The 18050-nt window shown below is 44.6% G+C and overlaps 1 protein-coding gene across 1 annotated transcript; it reads right to left on the bottom strand.

The window, feature by feature from the left end:
* Positions 1–2096: 2096 nt before the first annotated feature.
* CSUI_002109 (uncharacterized protein) lies at positions 2097–18012 on the bottom strand (the record flags this gene model as incomplete). Its single annotated transcript, XM_068062311.1, has 7 exons — positions 2097–5838; positions 6693–8544; positions 9299–10765; positions 11694–13125; positions 13995–14426; positions 15020–15703; positions 16353–18012. Coding segments are annotated over 7 exons (10176 nt in total), but the record flags the coding sequence as incomplete, so codon positions are not given.
* Positions 18013–18050: the final 38 nt, after the last annotated feature.

Below are 18050 nucleotides of genomic sequence, written 5' to 3'. Positions count from 1 at the left end.
CGCATGAGAGGGAAAGCAAAACAGATTTTCGTCCTTCGGTGATGTAAGGAGGCTTCCGAACGGCTGGCTGGTCGATGTGTGACTGGCTAGCTCGATGCTGGTAGTGGTACGGGAGCCACCTCGTCTGATGACATTTTAGAGCGGGTTGCCTCGGTGGTCGGGGATGTTCTCAACTCACTACGACTAGCTAGCTAGCTCCCCGGGTGTCCAGTCAGCTAGTTCGATTGTTCTTCGTACAGTTTTGATCGCAAGCCATTGGCCTTCACCGTTGTCTCCGTGTTGATCGGCTGGAATGTATCTATCGTTTAATGTGAGAGTTTTTATTTCTTTTCTTGCATGCATGCAGTTTGTCTTACCTTTTTCGTTATTGGCGCGTCTTTTCTTTTCCTTGTACGATTTCCTTCTCACTTTCTCTCATGGTAGCTACCTGGCTGTATACCCACCGTAGCGGAAACGCGCGACGGGCGTCCAGGCCATCATCATACAATACGCAGCCGAGTGAGAGATGTCTATTGCATGTATATAGGAGAGTCTCATGAAAGATAGAGACTGTAGAAAGAAAGGAGTGTGTGTGTCAGTGAATGCTTCTTGTCTTACAATCGTCTATGTTCTCAACATAACAAAGCAGATTCTGAATTTTTAAAGAATGGTTAGTTCGATGAAAGTCTAAAACGACTAAAAGAAAACAAACTAGAGAGATCCGCTTCGCGACGTCTAGTTCCCCACAGAGTAGAACCTCGGAAGAGAAATTCACTCCCCAGGCATTGAGAGTCGCCTTCTTTGTCGTAGACGACTCACAAGGAAACTGTAGCAGCTAGCCATCGAGTCGACACATGACGTATCATGTGTGTCTAGCTACTTGCAGATGCTTTGGGGAGGGCACATCTCAACCAAAAGACACAGCTCGCCTCATGCTATGTGTGGAAGGCTCTGTTTGGTATGGCAAGGTAGTTGCCAGGTATCTATCCTATCAGCCGTTAGACTCTGAAGAGCATTTTCTCTCTCAGGCNNTCGTGTGAAAGGACTGCTTTCCCAATCCGCCATCGGAAGAGCATTTTCTCTCTCAGGCTACCAAGTATACACACACATCTAAAACACCGAATCTCTCTATACATGATAGCTTGCAAAAAGAAAGAAGTCCTTAGAGCGACTGTGACGATATCGACTCATCTTAGTATGACTGCTGGTTGGCTGGACTCTCCAGAGAGATGGTGAGTTCGGTTGCCCCTGTCTCATTCTAAGATGAGTCGATATCGTCACAGTCGCTCTAAGGACTTCTTTCTTTTTGCAAGCTATCATGTATAGAGAGATTCGGTGTTTTAGATGTGTGTGTATACTTGGTAGCCTGAGAGAGAAAATGCTCTTCCGATGGCGGATTGGGAAAGCAGTCCTTTCACACGAAGTATAGGAAGTGAATAATAGTAGACACATCTCACCTCTCCAACTCTCTTTAACTCTTTTGCCCTTGATCATAGATAGAGAAGGTTGACCCCTCACTGACTAGACGACACAGTTGGTATGGCTGGTTTTATCATCACTCTTGTCATTAACAAGCGAAAGATAGACATTCCACGCCTATCTAGCTGTCTAGTTATCTATCCATCTCCTACGAGGAATGAGGACCTTCAAGAGGCAATGTGTGTATCTCGGGGAGTCGAGATGAAATCTTCACTTAACTCTCAACCGAAATCTCAGTCTTTCTTTTCTTACTACTATCCTTATCATTATCGACATCCACATAACCAGGTTTCTCCTTTTCCTTCTATGCTATCTACATCGATCTACTCTCTCTTTCTTTTCTTCCTCATCTCCCTATACAAGGCGGACTGGGAAAATCTCTTCTCTCTATCTACATCGAGAGAATGAGTTCCATTCATTCTCTTGATACCTGAGAGACGCCGAACCATCTCTCACACATACTGAATATATCTCCAGTAGTAACTGGGTACACATAGCTGAATCTATTTCGTTATGCTTACTCTATACTAGAGGGGACATACACACACCTCATCCAAGGTGACGGTACAAGGCTGTAAACAAAGGGCTCCTGCCTTCGCCACTGCGATAAGAGTGCGTTTCTTTCTTCTTCCTCTTCTTCTTATGAAAGTGTCATGCCCTAGGGCAATAGTCACCGGCGTTCTCAGGAGTAGAGAGAGTCGATCAAGCTACAGAGAATAGAATAGAACCGCAACTAGAGAAGGCGTTTCATCTCCTCTGTCTCCTCTTCGCCACAACACCGAGAGATGAGAGACAAACAGAAAGAGCAGACAGACACCCCCGACCCATCCGGGTGGATCGTTCCGAGAGACAGACCCCACAGAGAGACATACTCAAAAGAAATCGATCCAGGAGAGACGCATACAGCCAAGATAGACAGATAAATAGATTCATGATAGAGACATATATGAAAGAGAAATAGGTTGAAGACACACTCTAGGTCCGTAGATATATGATCATTCGCCTTTGTCCTTTATGTCTTTACACTTATATACAAAGAGAAGACAGACAGTTGAAGGAAAAGAATAGACAGAGAGGGTTTATTTCTCCACCGACCTCCCTACCCTGTCTCTCAAATCGACAAGACATCTCACTCCATACGAAGATTCTCGTAGTACCACGGAATCACGTCTCTCTCTCTCTATTGATATATCTATCTATATAAATATATAGAGACACGCGTTTCTTCTTTTTTTTCTGAGAGGGAGCACCTGCCGCTCCTTTGGCAGTTGCTTTTCTGCGAATCTTTCTCTCTTGTCTCTTTCTTCTGTCTTTCTCATAGGTTTGTTATCTCTTTCTTGTTTTCTTTTCTCTTTCTTCTCCTAACTTCTTTTCTCTCTCGCCGAAGAAAGAAGTGCACCTACCAGAGAGAGAGAGGTGTATATGATAAGACAGCAGCCATAGAGAGCATTTCGTTCATCGTGACTCTCATGTGAGTTTGTATCTCTCCTCTTTCTTCTCTCTGGAAGACGAAGAAGAAGAAGGTTGATTGATCGTGCCATCCACACCCCCCCTCTTCACTCTTTTCTTTCACCATTCCCTCCTACTACTGCTACTACTGCAACGACTCCCTCGGCTATTCCTTTGAAGAGCTCTGACTGTTACTCTTACTTCAATTAAGGTTACTATTACTATTAGTATTATCGTTATAATGATGATCATGATGAGCTACCACAGCTCCTACTGCTACTACTACTGCTTTCTCCTCCTCCTCCTCCGCCTAGGCGAAAGAAGGAGAGCCCCCGGTGTTTCGCCCCCCCCCCCTGCTCCTTCTTTGATCTGTTTCCGATATGAAGAAGACGAAGGAGAGAAAGAAGAGGAGGATGAAGGCTCCCTCTGTATTTTGTGGGTACTTCCTGAAGATTTGGAGAGAGATCTATGGTTCCTCCTTTCAGGATCACCCCCTTCTTCTCCTTCTCCCCCTTTTCTTCTTCTCTCTCTCTCTTCTTCTCCTCCAGAGTGAGAGGAGCGATTTGTCTTGTCTTCAAGACATTCCTCAAGAAACAAGCACTTCCCTTTCCTGTCCTCCTCCTTGTTCTTCTCGTCTGCTCCAGGTGAGCTAAACTTCTCATGGAGAGAATGAGGATGATGGCGAAACAGATGAGAAGAATCATTTCTTCTTATTCTTCTTCCTTCCTCCTCAAGAGAAGAATGTGACGAAGAAGAAGAAGACGAGAAAGGAACCGGTTGATTTGCTCGCCGAGGGATGATAATGGTTTTACTGTTCTTCTCATCTTCACAGGGTGTATGTACACCACCGGAAGGCGTTGATCTTAGACTCGTAGGTTTCTTTAGATCATCTCCCTCTTGATTCTTCAGCTCATTCCTCACACTACAGCGACCTCGATTCTTGACCTCCTCTCTACATAAGACGACAACTCCCCTTTCTCTTGATCTTCTGAGAATCTCATCTTCGCTACAGACCTTTTCTTTAACATCGAATCTCTCTCGTTCTCTATTTTCTTCTTCTTTCTCTCCTCTTTTTTCTTCTTTCTCTTCTTTGTCTTTCTCTCTTCCTTGTTGATCTGCCCCAGCCCCTTTGCCATCGATCAATGAAGAACCCGAGGCAATAGATGCTGTCTTCACGTTCTCAATATTCCCCTCTTTCCGCACCCCTTTCGAGATCGGTCCTTTACCTCCCTCGGCGTCTCCTTCTCCTTCTGACTGTTTATATGCACTGCATATAAGCCGAACTGAAGGCATCTCAGGTAGCTCAGGAAGAAGTCTTCGAGGACACATAGATGATGCTATCGATCGACTATGACAGCTTTTACTGCTAGGTGGTATGATATGATGTGTAGAAGAAGAAGTATCTCTTGGTGTGCATGAGGATGAAGAAGAAGAGGATGACGAAGAAGAAGAGGACTCTGTGAGAGAAGAAGCGATTGAAGGGGGAGAGGATGCTCTCTCTCCTCTATGATCATGATGCAAGGAATAACATGAAAGGATGCTCTTATCATTCTTCTCATTCTCTCCATGGGCATTTCTATAGAGTGACAAAGGCGGGTTCGCATGACTACTCCTAATACTACTACTACTACTAGGATCATCGTAACTCTCTGTCGATGGTATCGATGGAAGAGCATCGATACCCCTCCTTCTTCTTTTCTCCTTTTGAAGTTCGGACTCTTGTGTGATCTGCTGAAAAGAGACAAGATTGACGAAGGCATCGGATGAAGGAAAAGACCTATAATGATGTGCTTCTTCTATATGAAGTTTCTCCTGTTGTCGATTCGATGTACTTTGCAGAGGAAGAGAAGAAGAAGAAGAACACCAAGAAGTAGACGATACACCTGGGATAATTGCAGTATCTCTCTCTCCCTCTTCTTCTCCTTCTTTTTCTCTTTCTCTTTCTTGTCTTTCTTCTCTCGGAATGAATGCCTCCATCTTAGCAGAGTTCGTGTCTTCACGGTGACTTAAGAGACTCACATATGGGTCTTCTCTTTCTTGAGAATAGACACCTCGATTCTCATCTTGCTGATCTGTTGCGCTCCTTTCGACATCCGTGGTTAAAGTACGCGGAAGATGGATGTGTGGCGGCGAGAAACTCTCAGGAGGACTATAAGGAAGAGGAGGGAAAGCAGGCGTCGTAGTCGTCATCTTGGTAGACCCATCTCCGATTCTACCTGGTGTATGTACACCTGCACCCTGAATACGATCTATGTCTGGAGACAACTTCTTCTTCATGAAGGAATGAGGGGGAGGAAGGGATTCTTCTTGAGGGAGAGGATTACCACCAGAAGAAGAAGAAGCATTCCTTGATGTAGAAGAAGGATGAGAAAGAGAAGAATGAGAGGGGACATCCTTCACTGGTTGCTCTTCTCCTTGTTGACCTGGTAATCCTTTAGGGTGAGAAGAAGGATGACGGCTTCTTCCATCGGCATGGGGTGGTGGGTAGACAGGAGCATAAACGAGAGGTTCTATAGCACCTTGTCTCATTAGACCGAGGTGAGCGTAAGGAGAAGAAGAAGAAGTCTGAGAGACACGATAGTCTTGATATCCTCTAAAATATCGATGAGGAGAAAAGGCAGAAGAAGAAGAGGAAGAAGAAGATGGCGAGTAATAAGGAATAGAAGAAAGACATCTCTGACATCCCTGATGCGAAGGTGAAGAAGACGGGGAAAGAGAAGTTTTAGAAAGAGAGATAGACCCAGGCTCTTCTCCATCGGTGTCATCGTTAGCAGCAGTGACGATAGGACAAGATACAGGAGAAGAAATGAGATGAGGTGTCTGAGTTTTGAGATGGGAAAGAGGAGGAAAGTGTGTATGAGATAAAGAAGAAGAAGAATGGAGGCCTCTTGCATCACAGAGACCTTGAGCACTATGACTTCGAAACAGTGTCTATGGAAGAGAAAGAGAAGACAAGCAAAGAGAGAGAGAAAGAAAAGAAGAAAGAGAGAAAAGAAAGACCAAAGACAACCATGAAGAGGAGGAGAAGAAGACAAGATCACGGTGTATATCTGTTCTTTTCTTCTAAATGCATGTCGCTTCATGACAGTTCACATCAAGATCACAGAGACAAGACTCTCCGTTCATTCACTCATTCATAGATATCATCTCTCCAAGAGAAGCAAGAGGAAGAAGAGAAAGATGTGTTTTCTACTATCACGCCCACTCTCTGCAACTCCGTGAGGCCTCTCTCTACACTTACGAAATACAGCCTGTCTATGATCGCTCGTTGTCTCTGCAGTGTAGTGGCGAAGCAAATGAAAAAGAGGAAGAAAGAAAAGAGAAGAGAAGAGAAGAAGAACAAGCAGGAGAAGAAGAAGATAGAGAAAGAGAGAGAGGTCAAGAAGGTCTTGGAATGTTCGTCTTGAACTAACGTCGTGGGTATCTACCTTCGCTGCTACTATTAACACATTCGTCAATAAAGAAGATCTATACGTTTCTCCTTCTCTATCCTTTTCTTTTCTCTTCTCTATGTATAGACATACTGCGTAACAGATATCTGAATATCTATAGCTATCTACATACATCCGTCTGTGTATCTATATCTCTCTGACTGGATGTACATATATATATGTATATATGTATATATATAGATACATAGATTGTGTATACGAATGATATGTGCAAAATGCATGGAGATGTTCCCGCCCTCGTGCTGCAAGGAAAGCTTGTCTCGTCATTCTTCTCATGAACTTTTTCAATCTCCCTGTATACAACGATCTCTCTCTCTTTCTCTCTGTCCATACCTTATGCATGCCTTGAAGAAGACCTTCTTCTCCTGTCTTCTGTATAGACACCTCTAGATTCCTTCTATTGTCATCATCATCATCTTCTTCAGCCCAGTTCTTTCCTCCTGTCCTTCTCTCTTTGTCTGTCTGTTTCTTTCCTCCTATGAAGAGAAGAGAAGGTTTTCTTTCTTCTACGCCTTGAAGAGATGACTGAACTTTACTCACATCTTGCACGATATCTGTTAAACCTGAGAGAAGATCTCTTCTTACGCATTTCTTCTCTACATCTCCATCCTTCCTCTCCTTCTTATTCCTATCATACAACATCATTCCTTCTTCTTCTACTTCTCCTCTTCTTTCTAACCAACGATCCTCTTCTTCTACTTCTCCTCTTTCTCGACCTTCGCCATCCTTTTCATGCGTCTCTCCTCTTCTTCCTTCACTCTCTCTATCTTCTCTCTCTTCTTCTCCTTCTTGGCCCTTCTTCTCTTCTTCACTGCTGAGTCCTACTTCCTGATAGGCCATGGATGTCTGGCTCTTTAGAAACTGAAGCTGCGTGAAGGCATTTATCACAGGAGGTCGAATCTTCACATCCCCGTTGTTGGTCTCTTCGCTTCTTCTTGAAGAGAGACTTCGATGAAGGAGCCGATCACCCTGAGCCCTCTCAACTTGATCTTTCCGACTCTCTGAATGAGCAAAGATGTCATTCGTCCCCCCTCTCTCATCGCCCTCTTTCTTCCTCATCGAACGACTTTCTCTCTTACCACTGCTGAGGCTGCTCCTGTGGCTGTGCTGATGGGTTATCTTCTTCTTCTCCTCCTCCTCCGTTGTTCTCATCGCTGTCATTTCACTTGCACTGCGTCTCTCATACAGAAAAGAAGAGTTAGAAGATCTTCTAGAGAAGAAGGAAGGATGAGGTGGAGAGAAAGAAGAAGGAGAAGAGAAGGAAGAAGAGATCGATGACGCCTTCTTATCATGTGTTGGCCTGAATGTAGGTAGGTTGTCAAGATCTTTCTTTTTCTTCTTCATCCTCTTTTCTTCTCCTTCTTGTTCATGCCGTCTGGTAGAAGGGAGAAAAGGTGGTATAGAATCTTCGATTCTGTCTCCTTTCGAAGAAGAACGAAAGGGCGGCTTTTGTGTAGGATGAAAAGAAGAAGAAGAAGGACGCATGTGATAGTGAGGAAGAAGACGTAAGGGAGATGAAGAAGGAGAAGAGATGATACGATCTGTATGAGAAGAAGTAGAAGAAAAAGAAAAGATTCTTTCAGCATCTTTGGAAGGAGAGGCTGGCCCTTCACTAGACCACCATCGATTAAGGTTCAGAGCCTCTGCATGAGATAGGAGGGCTTCAGAAAGAGACGAGACATTTAGAGAAGGAGCTGATCGAACAGACATAGGAGGAGGATGCCTAACAGACGAAGAAGAGACAAGAGGAGAAGACCCGTCGGTCTTTGATTGTCTTTGGTGAAGAGGATCTCCGTTCTTTGGATTTCCTGGAGATGTTTCATCTTCCATTCTCATGGTCAGTCGAGACGGCGGAGGGGGAGGTGGAGACGAGACAGCAGGGTCTTCATGAGGGGGAGTTGGGAAAGAAGAAGAGTTCGTGGCTTTGGGGTGCGCTGCTGAAGAGAAGGAAGAGGAAGCTAGATGAGAGATTTGACGAGGATGAGACGAAAGAGAGAAAAGATTTGACGAAGAAGAACAAGAAGAAGAAGATGATGAAGAGGAGGAGGAGGAGGCAGAGGAAGAAGAATTTGCTGGGGGTGGGGATGAGGAAGCGGGTGGAATGATCACGGAATGTTTCTGAAAAGAAGGAGGAGGAGAAGAAGAGAAGCTAGCTCCAGAGGATTTCATTGAATGCTGATGCTCTCTATCGCAGACAAACAAAGACAAGAAAGAAAGAAAAGACACATCGATGCATACACCAGAGGTAGACTAAGAGAGACTGAAGAGAGAGAGACAAATGGATGAGGTACAGATCACAGAGAAGCAGATAGACGAAAGATAGATCATAGAGAGACAGATATATATACTGTATGTATCAATTGAATACAGCAGCGACTACCACGCCTACTTAGCTACGTCTACTACTACGACTACTACAAGGTGCTAGTCCTCTTACTGCTGAGACTGCTGCTGCTCGTAGTAGTGCCAACAAGATAGAGAGGAATACTATTAGGAGTAGGAGTAGCAGTAGGAGAATGATGACCGTAGATAGTTACTAGGGGTATAGATGGCTACTACTACTACTATAGCTACTACTATAGGTACTACTATAGGTACTTGAGCTACTCCTACTATGCCTAGTTGTTGAGTAGATCAACTGCTACTATAATTACGATATCCACTTCCATAACTGCACACGTAACCGCCACTACTACTACTGAGGCCTCTGCCCACTCCTACTACTACTCCTACTCTTCCCCCCTCCTGCTTCCAGTGTCTAGGTAGGAAAGAGAAGAGAGAAGATGATCGGCAGGCATTTCAAGAAAGATTCACACGAAACTCAAGACAAATGCATGCTCTCTCATCCCTCCCTTCTATCCATTCGCCCTGCCTCTCTCTCTCTCCCTTCTTCTTCTTCTTTGTATGACATCCTTCTCACCACGTCCCTCCGCGCTTACTTCGGAGCAGCGTCACATCTCATTCCCAATTGAGGGGGTAGTAAAACATGGTCTTCTGTTTTCTTCTTTATCTTATCCTTCTTCTTCTTCTCTTCTTCTTCTTCTTCTTCTCTTTCATCATGATGAGCTGTCTTGTTCTTCTCATCTCTCGAGAGTCTGAGCGTTCTCGGGCCGTCTGACCCTCTTCTCTGTGGATACGCTTCACCGACATTTCGGCTTAATCGTAGGGGATCGATCATCATGAAAAGTCTCTCTTCTCCTTCCTCTTCTCTTTCTCTTTCTTTCTTCTCTTCTTGTTCTTCTATGAGGAGATTTCGTGTTCCTCTATTGCCTCCCTGGCTCGAGGGATGAGAAGAAGCCGCTGGCGGGTGGAGCTTCATGATCTTATTCATATCTTCTTTACATGCACGTGTACATCCATATTCATCTCTTGTTGTTTCGCTGAAGTTATCTCTTCTGTCTCTTCTTCTTCTCCTCCTCTCTTCTTCTTCTTCTCTTTCCCTTCTCTTCTCGCTATTGAAGGAAGAAGAAGATGCTGTGGAAGGACGTGTTCGCGAAGAAGAAGAAGATGAGAAGAGAGAGAAAGAAGAAGAAGAAAAGTCTTCTACGGAAGAAGAGTAGGACGGTTCTCTCCCGCCTTCTCTTTCTTGACGAAGAAGATCATCTCCTCTTAACGACTGGGTAGATCTCTCTCTCATTTCTCTTCTTCTTTCCGGTCTGTTTATCCTTTCGTCTCTTTCATTTGGAGAACAAGAAAAGTCTCTCGGTGATCGGTCGCCTTCGCTTCTTTTTCCTCTCCTATCATCTCTGTGTGGTGGCCCTCTCTCAGGAATGCCGCTCTTCTCACTTCTCTGCTTTGCAGGAGATACGTCCTCCCTAGATGAAGACAGAAGAGATCTAGGAGAAGATAGCAGAGACACTCTTGAAGAAGACGAAGAAGAGAAAGACCGGTCGTCTTTCTTTCTATCTTCTTCACGTCCTTCTCCTCTTAATCTCTCTCTAGAAGAAGCAGAAGAATGATGACGAGATGGCAACGGAGAGCGACGAGGAGTAGAGGGACCCGCACTAAGAGGATATTGACCTCTCTGACGTGGAAGACGAGAGGAGGAAGAAGAAGTAGCTTCACTTGGATGTCTACGGTTTCGTTCTTCTTCTTCTTCATGGTCTCTTCTTTTCTGAGAAGAGAAAGATCTCTGTTTGTCTCCTGAAGAAGCTCCTTCATACTTTGAAAGATGAGGATAGTATTGCTGGCCGTGAGCTCTCCTTGGCGTTAGCATAGAACGGGGAGAAGAAAGAGAGGAGAAGGAGGAGGAGGAAGAAGGGTGATAGCTATGATGCGTTGTTAGAGAAGTAGTGCTTGCTGTGTAAGAAAGAAGAAGATCATGATGAGCTCTCTCTTCTGCTTCTCTCTGCATGCGACAGCGGATTCTCTGGCGCTCTTGAAAAGCTAACGTATCTTTCCACAGTCTACAAAGGAAAGAACGAAAAAGAGAAGAAAAAGAATGACACATAGGACAACATCTATAGGCATTTCTCCTGCGAGATAGAGATGCGCTACTTATAATAGGATTGAGAAAGAAAACCGCATCTAGCGCAAGATCAGAAATTCACAGGACCATGCATGCACGCACGCATGCAGGCCCCCGTCCCCTCTCTCCTGTGCCCCCTCTATACACTAAGAAACCTATACATAAATATATATATATATATATGTATGTTTGTCTGTATGTGTGTACGTATGTATCCAGTATGTATGTATGTATATATGGAGCTACATATGTGTATACAGTGTATGGTAGAGATTTCGTAGATGTCTGTAGAGTTTTGTATTTGTATAGGGGCATATCTACACGAGTTTCCGAGAAGATCCTGAGACAGCAAAGGCAAAGAAAAGCCAAGGAGAAGAAGAAGAGGAACATGAGAATTACCATTGAGACCCTCTTAGCTTTAGAGAAGAAAGAGACAGCCTCTTGATATCTTTCCTCGGCTCTACTCGGGTCTACTAATGGATGAGAGGAAAGATACTAGTACACGCACACATAGCATTCTTCAGGCTTGCTAGCACATACACATACGCATCTCGATGCAAAGCTAGATATCGATACAAATAGCTATGGACCGCTAGCTAGCTTGAGAGCTAAATGATATCACACAGGAACGATATCATACGTCTCTCTTTTTCTAGGCATATCTTGAGCTAAGCAGAAGGAGACAGACAGAAAGAAAGAATGAGAGAAAGAAAGGAGAGATTCTCCTCAGCGGTGACGGGTCAGTGTAGACTGTTGCATGCCACATGCATCCTCATCGTCATTAAATACTCCTACTGCTTCTTCTTCTACTTCTATTTCGTCTTCCTGTCTTTTTCTTTCTCCATTTCTCTTTCTCTTTCTTTTACCTGTCCGTGATTTTCTGGATTTCTTCTGCAGATCGTTTCTGAGTCTTCTTCTCCTGTAGGTGTCCTCTGCCTCTCCCTTCTTCTTCTTCTTTTCTTCTTCCTCTTCTTCCCGCTACCGTGCCACCTCCTTCTCTACTCATAGAGCTGCTGTTGCTTGTCCTGCGAGGTTGATGAAGACCACTCTGCTCATGATAGAGATGTTGGTAGCTCCCCCTATCATAGGTGTAGAGATATCTTACTTCTGCTTCTTCTCTTCCTTCCCTGTCTCTTATCCTCTCGTCGTTGCCTCCCTCTCTCTCTCGTCTACCTCTTCCTGATTCAGATGAGACGCGAGCGTTAATAGCCTCGTATCTTTCTTCTTCTTCTTCTCCTCTCCCTTGGACTGTTAACTGCCCGTCTATAGGCTTTCGTCCTACTCCATACTTAGGTGAGATCTCTTCTGTATCTGGATGATACTGACTACTATCGTGACTTGGTGTTCTTCTTCTTCCTCCTCCTCTTCCTTGTTCTTCTTCTTCTTCTTGATCATGTTTCTCTTCTCTTTCTTGATTCTTCTCTTGAGTCTTCAGATCTCTCTCTTGTCGTTCTCTCATTGGACCTTCCTCATCTTTTCCTTTCTCCCTCATATCGTTATCTTGTCCTCTTTCTCTCTCAGACACCATCAGCATCTTCCTAACGTTCTTCCTATTCTTCTTCTCCCTCTCCTCTTCATCTTTTCCTAAACTTTCCTCAGGACCGCTCTTCTTATAGAAAAAGACTTCTGCTTCTGTATAAACCTCTTCTTCTATCTCTTCTCCTCTCACGAGATTCTTTTTCTTCCTGCGTTCATCAGAAGAGAGTGGACAGTCTTTCAGTTCGTCCTTCTCTTGAGAGGGAGAAGCTCTCGTCTCCTTATCACTCCCGCAGTGTGAATCTCCTCCCCCCCCTTCTCTTGTTGCATGCCTCGATCTCGCGACTTCCCTCTTGTCAGAGGTCGTCGCCATGAGAACCTCCTCTCTCCCCTCAAGAGCAGCGGGAGGAGGATGAGAAGAAGAAGAAGGGGGACGAGGAGAAGAAGAAGAAGGATGAGAAAGATGACGATGAGAAGAAGAAGAAAAGAGCTGATTGCGATCAGGATGGGTAGGCATATGAGGGCGAGGAAGAAGTTGCAGACGTCGATGACTATAGCCGGCGGAAGTCGACGAGCCTAAGAAAAGACGAGAAGAGGAAGAAGAGGATTGTTTTGAGGGGAGAGAAGTAGGTGTCTCTTTCGAGATGGGGGGGGTTGCATCTCTCTTATGAGTTTGAGAAGAAGGAGAAGGAGAAGGGGTGACTTCAGAGCAGGAATAGAGACACGCTTCATGCTGATCATCGCCACGGTGATGCGCAGGCGTTCCTTGGCCTCTTCTTTCTTCTTCTTCTCCTCTCATTCTCGGGGATCTCCCGTATGTCTCTATACAAGACATGAGTACAGTAGCCATTCGCCACACACGCATGTTGGGACAAGAAGTGAGAAAAAGAAGAAATCTACAGAAAGACTCGTCTTCATTGGAGAGAAGAGAAGAGAAAGAGAAGGACCAGATTCACCCCAGGCAGAAATACGCCAGCTGGTTCTGTAGACTGTCGATTCATTAGAATCTTCATCATTCTCGATCTACAGGCATGATCTACACTTCGATATATACCCCGCCCCATCAATCTAATGCAAACAAGAAATCGTAGATATCTTCATGTATACATAACAATCGATCTACTCCCCCCCTTCGATGCATGCACTCATCGAACATCGATGTCTCTTTCCGACAATCGATTCATATACATAGATCTACATAGATATCCTTCATTACCATCCTCATCATCTTTATCATCGATTCTCCCCCCCCCTGCCCCCCGGTCGTTAACGCATCGATCAATCCATGGCATCATACAGTACTAAAACTGTTGGGACGCCTCCTACAGCTCCTCTTCTCTCAGCGTGTCGAATAGACTCTTTCTTTTCTCCTTTCCTTATGAACGTCTTCGTCCTCTCCTCCTCATGAGATTCTCTTCTCTCTCACAACTCTCTATCTTCCTCCCCTCTCCTCCTCTTCTTTTTGCCGGTAGAGTATCTCAGAGAGAGAGTACATGACCTGTCAAATAGAGCTGTCCTTCTCTAGCCATAGAGAGTGTGAAGCTTCTGTCTCTTCTCCCTTCTCTATTTTGCAGATCTAACGGCATCTCCTCTTGCCGAGCATCCCCCCTCCACTTGGCACAACCCTTCAATGTCTTTAAAACATTCCTTTATCTGAAAAGGCTCGAGAAGAAGAAGAAAGAAGAGCTTACTCGCATCATCCGTCTTCTTCTTATGAGGAGGAGGAGCTTCATCGTGTCGATCCAGATCGTCCGATTGGGTATGTTGTCTAAGTACTTTCTCTGCCCTAATAGAATGACAGCATTGGCTACGCGCAGAAGTAGAAGAGGCCGAGGTGTTGGTATGAGCTGTAGCACTTGGATAGAAAGACACCCCTACAGACGAAGAAGAAGAAGAAAATCTCGAGGTGCGATGAGGAGAAGGACTTGTGTGCCGAGGGTTCGTCTGCCGTTTCAAAGAGGACGAGATCGCCGAAGAGGCAGAAGAAGAAGAAGAGAGAAGATAGGAAGGAAGCTCTGAAGGCATGGTACTCTCTAGGTACTTGCGCACTTCAATAATACACTCTAAAGCAGCTGCAAGAGATTCCGATGAGTTCTCTCCTTCTTCTTCTCCTTCTCCTCTACCTGAGAAATGTTAAGAAGAACAGAGAGAGAAAGAAAATGAGAGAAGGACAAGTAAGAATCGAGAGTAGACGTGTGAAGACTATGTGGTAAAGAAGAAGAAGAAGACGTAGAAAGGACCCGTTGTCTTCTCCTTCTTCTTTACGCGGGGGAATAGAAACAAGCATGTAAAACTCTACTAGATGTGCTTTCAAGAGATCTCCACTTCAATCAGAGAGGTATCTCCTTTCTTTCTTTCTTTTTCCTGCTGTATATACAGCTGAAAAGGGGGTTGCTGGGCTACCGCCCGCGTGTGTTGTCTACTCTTTCTTTCATGAAATGTCTAGGCAGAAGAAGAAGAAAATGTCTGGAATTTCAAGCAAAACAAAAAGGAAGAGAGAAACCTCTAAAGGTTTCGACATGTCGAGCAAGAAGAAGAAGTAGAGGAAGAGATCTCTTCAATGAGAGCCTTTCTTCTTTCCTTCATTCATAGACAAAAAAGAACGAGAGACGAGGTCTTGTCCTCTCTATAGATCGATAGATCTCTCTATGTGTCTCTCTTGTAGAGTGTCCTTTCTCTTTCTCTCTGTCTGTCTATCTCTTTCATGTTCGCTTACCTGTAGAGAGGTCGAGTGTCTTTCCAAGGAGAAGAAGGCGTGTTGGGAGCTTAAGCTCGCAAAGCCTCTGAAAGACGGAAGGAAGCTTTTCTCTCCTTTTGCCTTTATGAGACAGATACACCTCTTCTTCTTCTTCACTTTCTCTTCTTCTATCTTCTGCCATCGAGACCTTCTTCTTCTGGACTTTCCTCTCTTCTTTCATTCTTCTTCTTCTTCTTCCTTTTTCTTTTTCTTCCTCTCCTTCTTTCCGTTCTCCTCCAGCCCTCTCTCTTCTTTCTTCTTCGTTTCTTTCATAGAAAGTCTTTCTTTCTCTAGCAGAAGAAGAAGACGTGGAAGGCGCATAGACAGAAGAAAAGCTGAGACAGGGTGTAGAAGAAGAGTGAACAGATTTCTGAAAGGAAGAAGAAGAAGGAAGATGACGTTGCGAAGAAGAAGAAGAGAAAGGACAAGGAGAGGGGGGACCTGAAGACGATGGAAGCTTTCCTCCCGCCGGTGTAACAACAGTCGTGAGAGAAGGAGAAGAAGGAGAAGAAGAGAGAGAATTTCTTTTCTTTCTTCCACAGGCTTCACAGGTACGATAGCGACAAGGAGAAGAGGTAGAAAGAGCGAAGGGTGAAGAAGACCTCTGACGGAGAGAGGAAGTAGACGGCGAAGAAGAGAGATTTGACTTCTCTCTCTCTCCATCTAAAAAGAAGAAACACAAGATACGCAAACAAATACCTTCTTCACGTCCAGACATACCTACACAGTACGACCAGAACCACAGAGAGATCCTACATGTGTATATACACATACGCATATATATGTGTATCATCTCTATGTGAGATTAGTCACTCCACGCAGGCGTATAAATGTTATGGGGGGAGGCTGTCTGTCTTTCTTCTGTCTCTGCTTTTTATCCATGAATACATATGTATACAAGTCCATATGTTGATGTATGGAGGAGAGTCTGTATACAGGCGGCATGCTATCCAGGATGCATATATATGCATGTCTCAGCATATATATAGATAGATATGTGAATATGTATGGACGTGCGATACATATATATATATATGTGTATGTGTCTATATACTTGAGATGTTTGTATGGACCGGCGGAGAGAAGATATTAGCGGAGACACCTAGCTAGCTCGCTGTCTCGAAACAGTCTTGAGAACATGTGTGTGTGTCTCTCTCTCTCTCCCTTCAGCTTCCTTTTCTTCAATGTATATCTTCTTCTTCTGTCACAAGAAGAAATGGATAAAAAGAAGAATAAGAGACATCTACCCCCAGCGTGGCTCATCTCTTTCGCGTCTTTACTTTCTCTTCATTCTTTCTAATCTTATTCTTACAGCTTCTTTGGTTTCTTTCCTCGCCTTCACTCTTCATCTTCTCTGTTTCTTCCTCCCCCCCTTCGTCTCCTTCTTTCTTCCCTTCTTTCTCTTTTCTCCCCTCTTCCTTCTCCTTCTCTCTCTTGTTCTTTTTCTCCCCCATCTTGCTTTCTTCTTCTTCTGCTAGCTGGTGTGGTTCTTTCGGAGCACCCTTCCCATAACTCGAGATGAAAGACGAGGGAGGCGAGGGACTGGAAGAAAGGGAGGCTTTATGGGGAGAAGAATGTTTTTTCTTCTCTTCACAAATCTCCGAGTGTCTTTCTTCTTCCTCTTCTTCTTTTCTTCTTCTTTCTCTTGCTTCGTCGCTGGTGTTATGGCTCTTCTTCATCTTGTCTTCTTCTTCTCCTCTTTCTCTTGGCAGCTCATCTCCTTGGCCCCACAGAAAAGACGACGGAGGGGAAGGGCTAGATGAAAAAGAAGACTTAGGATGGTCGGTCGGATACATATAGAACTGTCCTTTTCTTATCTTCCTCTTCTCTTCTTCTCCAGGGTCTCTTGCTCCTTGTTTCCTATCTTGTTGTGTGTCTAAATGAAGAGAAGAAGAAGAAGAATAAGGAAGAAGAGCAGGAGAGATCGATGCATGCTGGCGATCTAGATGAATGGGCTCCGTAGTTGGACACCCCTCTCCATCACTATTATTATCTTCTCCTGCATGTACAGCAAATGAAGGAGGCTTTCTTCTTAAGAAGAGGTCTTCTTCTCCTCGCCCCCCTTCTTTCTTCTTCTCTTCGTCTTGTTTTCTTTTCTCTCTCTCTTCATTTTGATGCTCATGATCTCCGTGTTCTTCTCTCTCCTCCAGATCCTCTTTTTCTTTCTCCTTCTCCGCTTTATCTTTCTTCTTGTTCTTCCTCTTCTTCGTTTTCTCTCCCAAGAAGCCATCCTCCATGGATTCTCTCTCATCTTCATCGCAGCTGTTTACGAAGGAAGACGAAGAAGAAGAAACCTTGTGGGCGTACGGACACGTCGGCGCCATCCTTACAAGGGGGGTAAAAGGGGAAGAAAGAGAAGAAGAGTCAAAGATCATCTTGTTCTTCTTCTTCTTCTTGTCGTTGCTATCTTCTGCAAGCTCATGTTGACAGATCTCTTTCTCTTCTTCTTCTTCTTTACGTTCATTAGGGCTTCTAAGAGAGCTCGAAGAAGACAGACCCCTAGGTCTCTCTGATAGATGAGGGTCATGAACAAGAGAAGGCTTGTCTGCGAAATTTCTCTCTCTTCCCATCCCCCCCCCTGATGCGATTCCTCTCGGTCTTCCCCTTCTCTGGCTGTTGTGGCTTCTCTTCCATGCGTCAATGCAGCACGAGTAACTTCTTCTTCCTCGTCTCTTTCCATGCTTAACGCATGAAGACGTAAGATGCGGAAGTAGAAAAGCTCTTATTATTCTTCTATGACAAGCCACGTGGTGAGAGGAGACACCCCATGGATAGGGAGATTCTTTCTCTCTTCTCTTGTTTGCATGAGAAGAGGAGAAACACGCATGAGAAAGAGAGGAATGAGAGAAAGAAGACCATTCTCCATCTTTCTTCTTGACGATGTTTCTTCTGCTTCTCCCTCGAGGAGTACCACTACGTCTGTTTGCGGCTAAGGTGTGGAAATCGACGGTTTCTGATCTCTTCTGATGAGGGGGGGGAGGGGGGGGGCGAGGCAAGGGGGGTGAAGAAG

This window comes from Cystoisospora suis (genome assembly GCF_002600585.1).
Source record: "Cystoisospora suis strain Wien I chromosome Unknown contig_883, whole genome shotgun sequence".
Classification (NCBI taxonomy): Eukaryota; Apicomplexa; class Conoidasida; order Eucoccidiorida; family Sarcocystidae; genus Cystoisospora; species Cystoisospora suis.
Note: the sequence above shows the minus strand (reverse complement) of the source record. Positions and strands in the feature narration are given on the sequence as shown.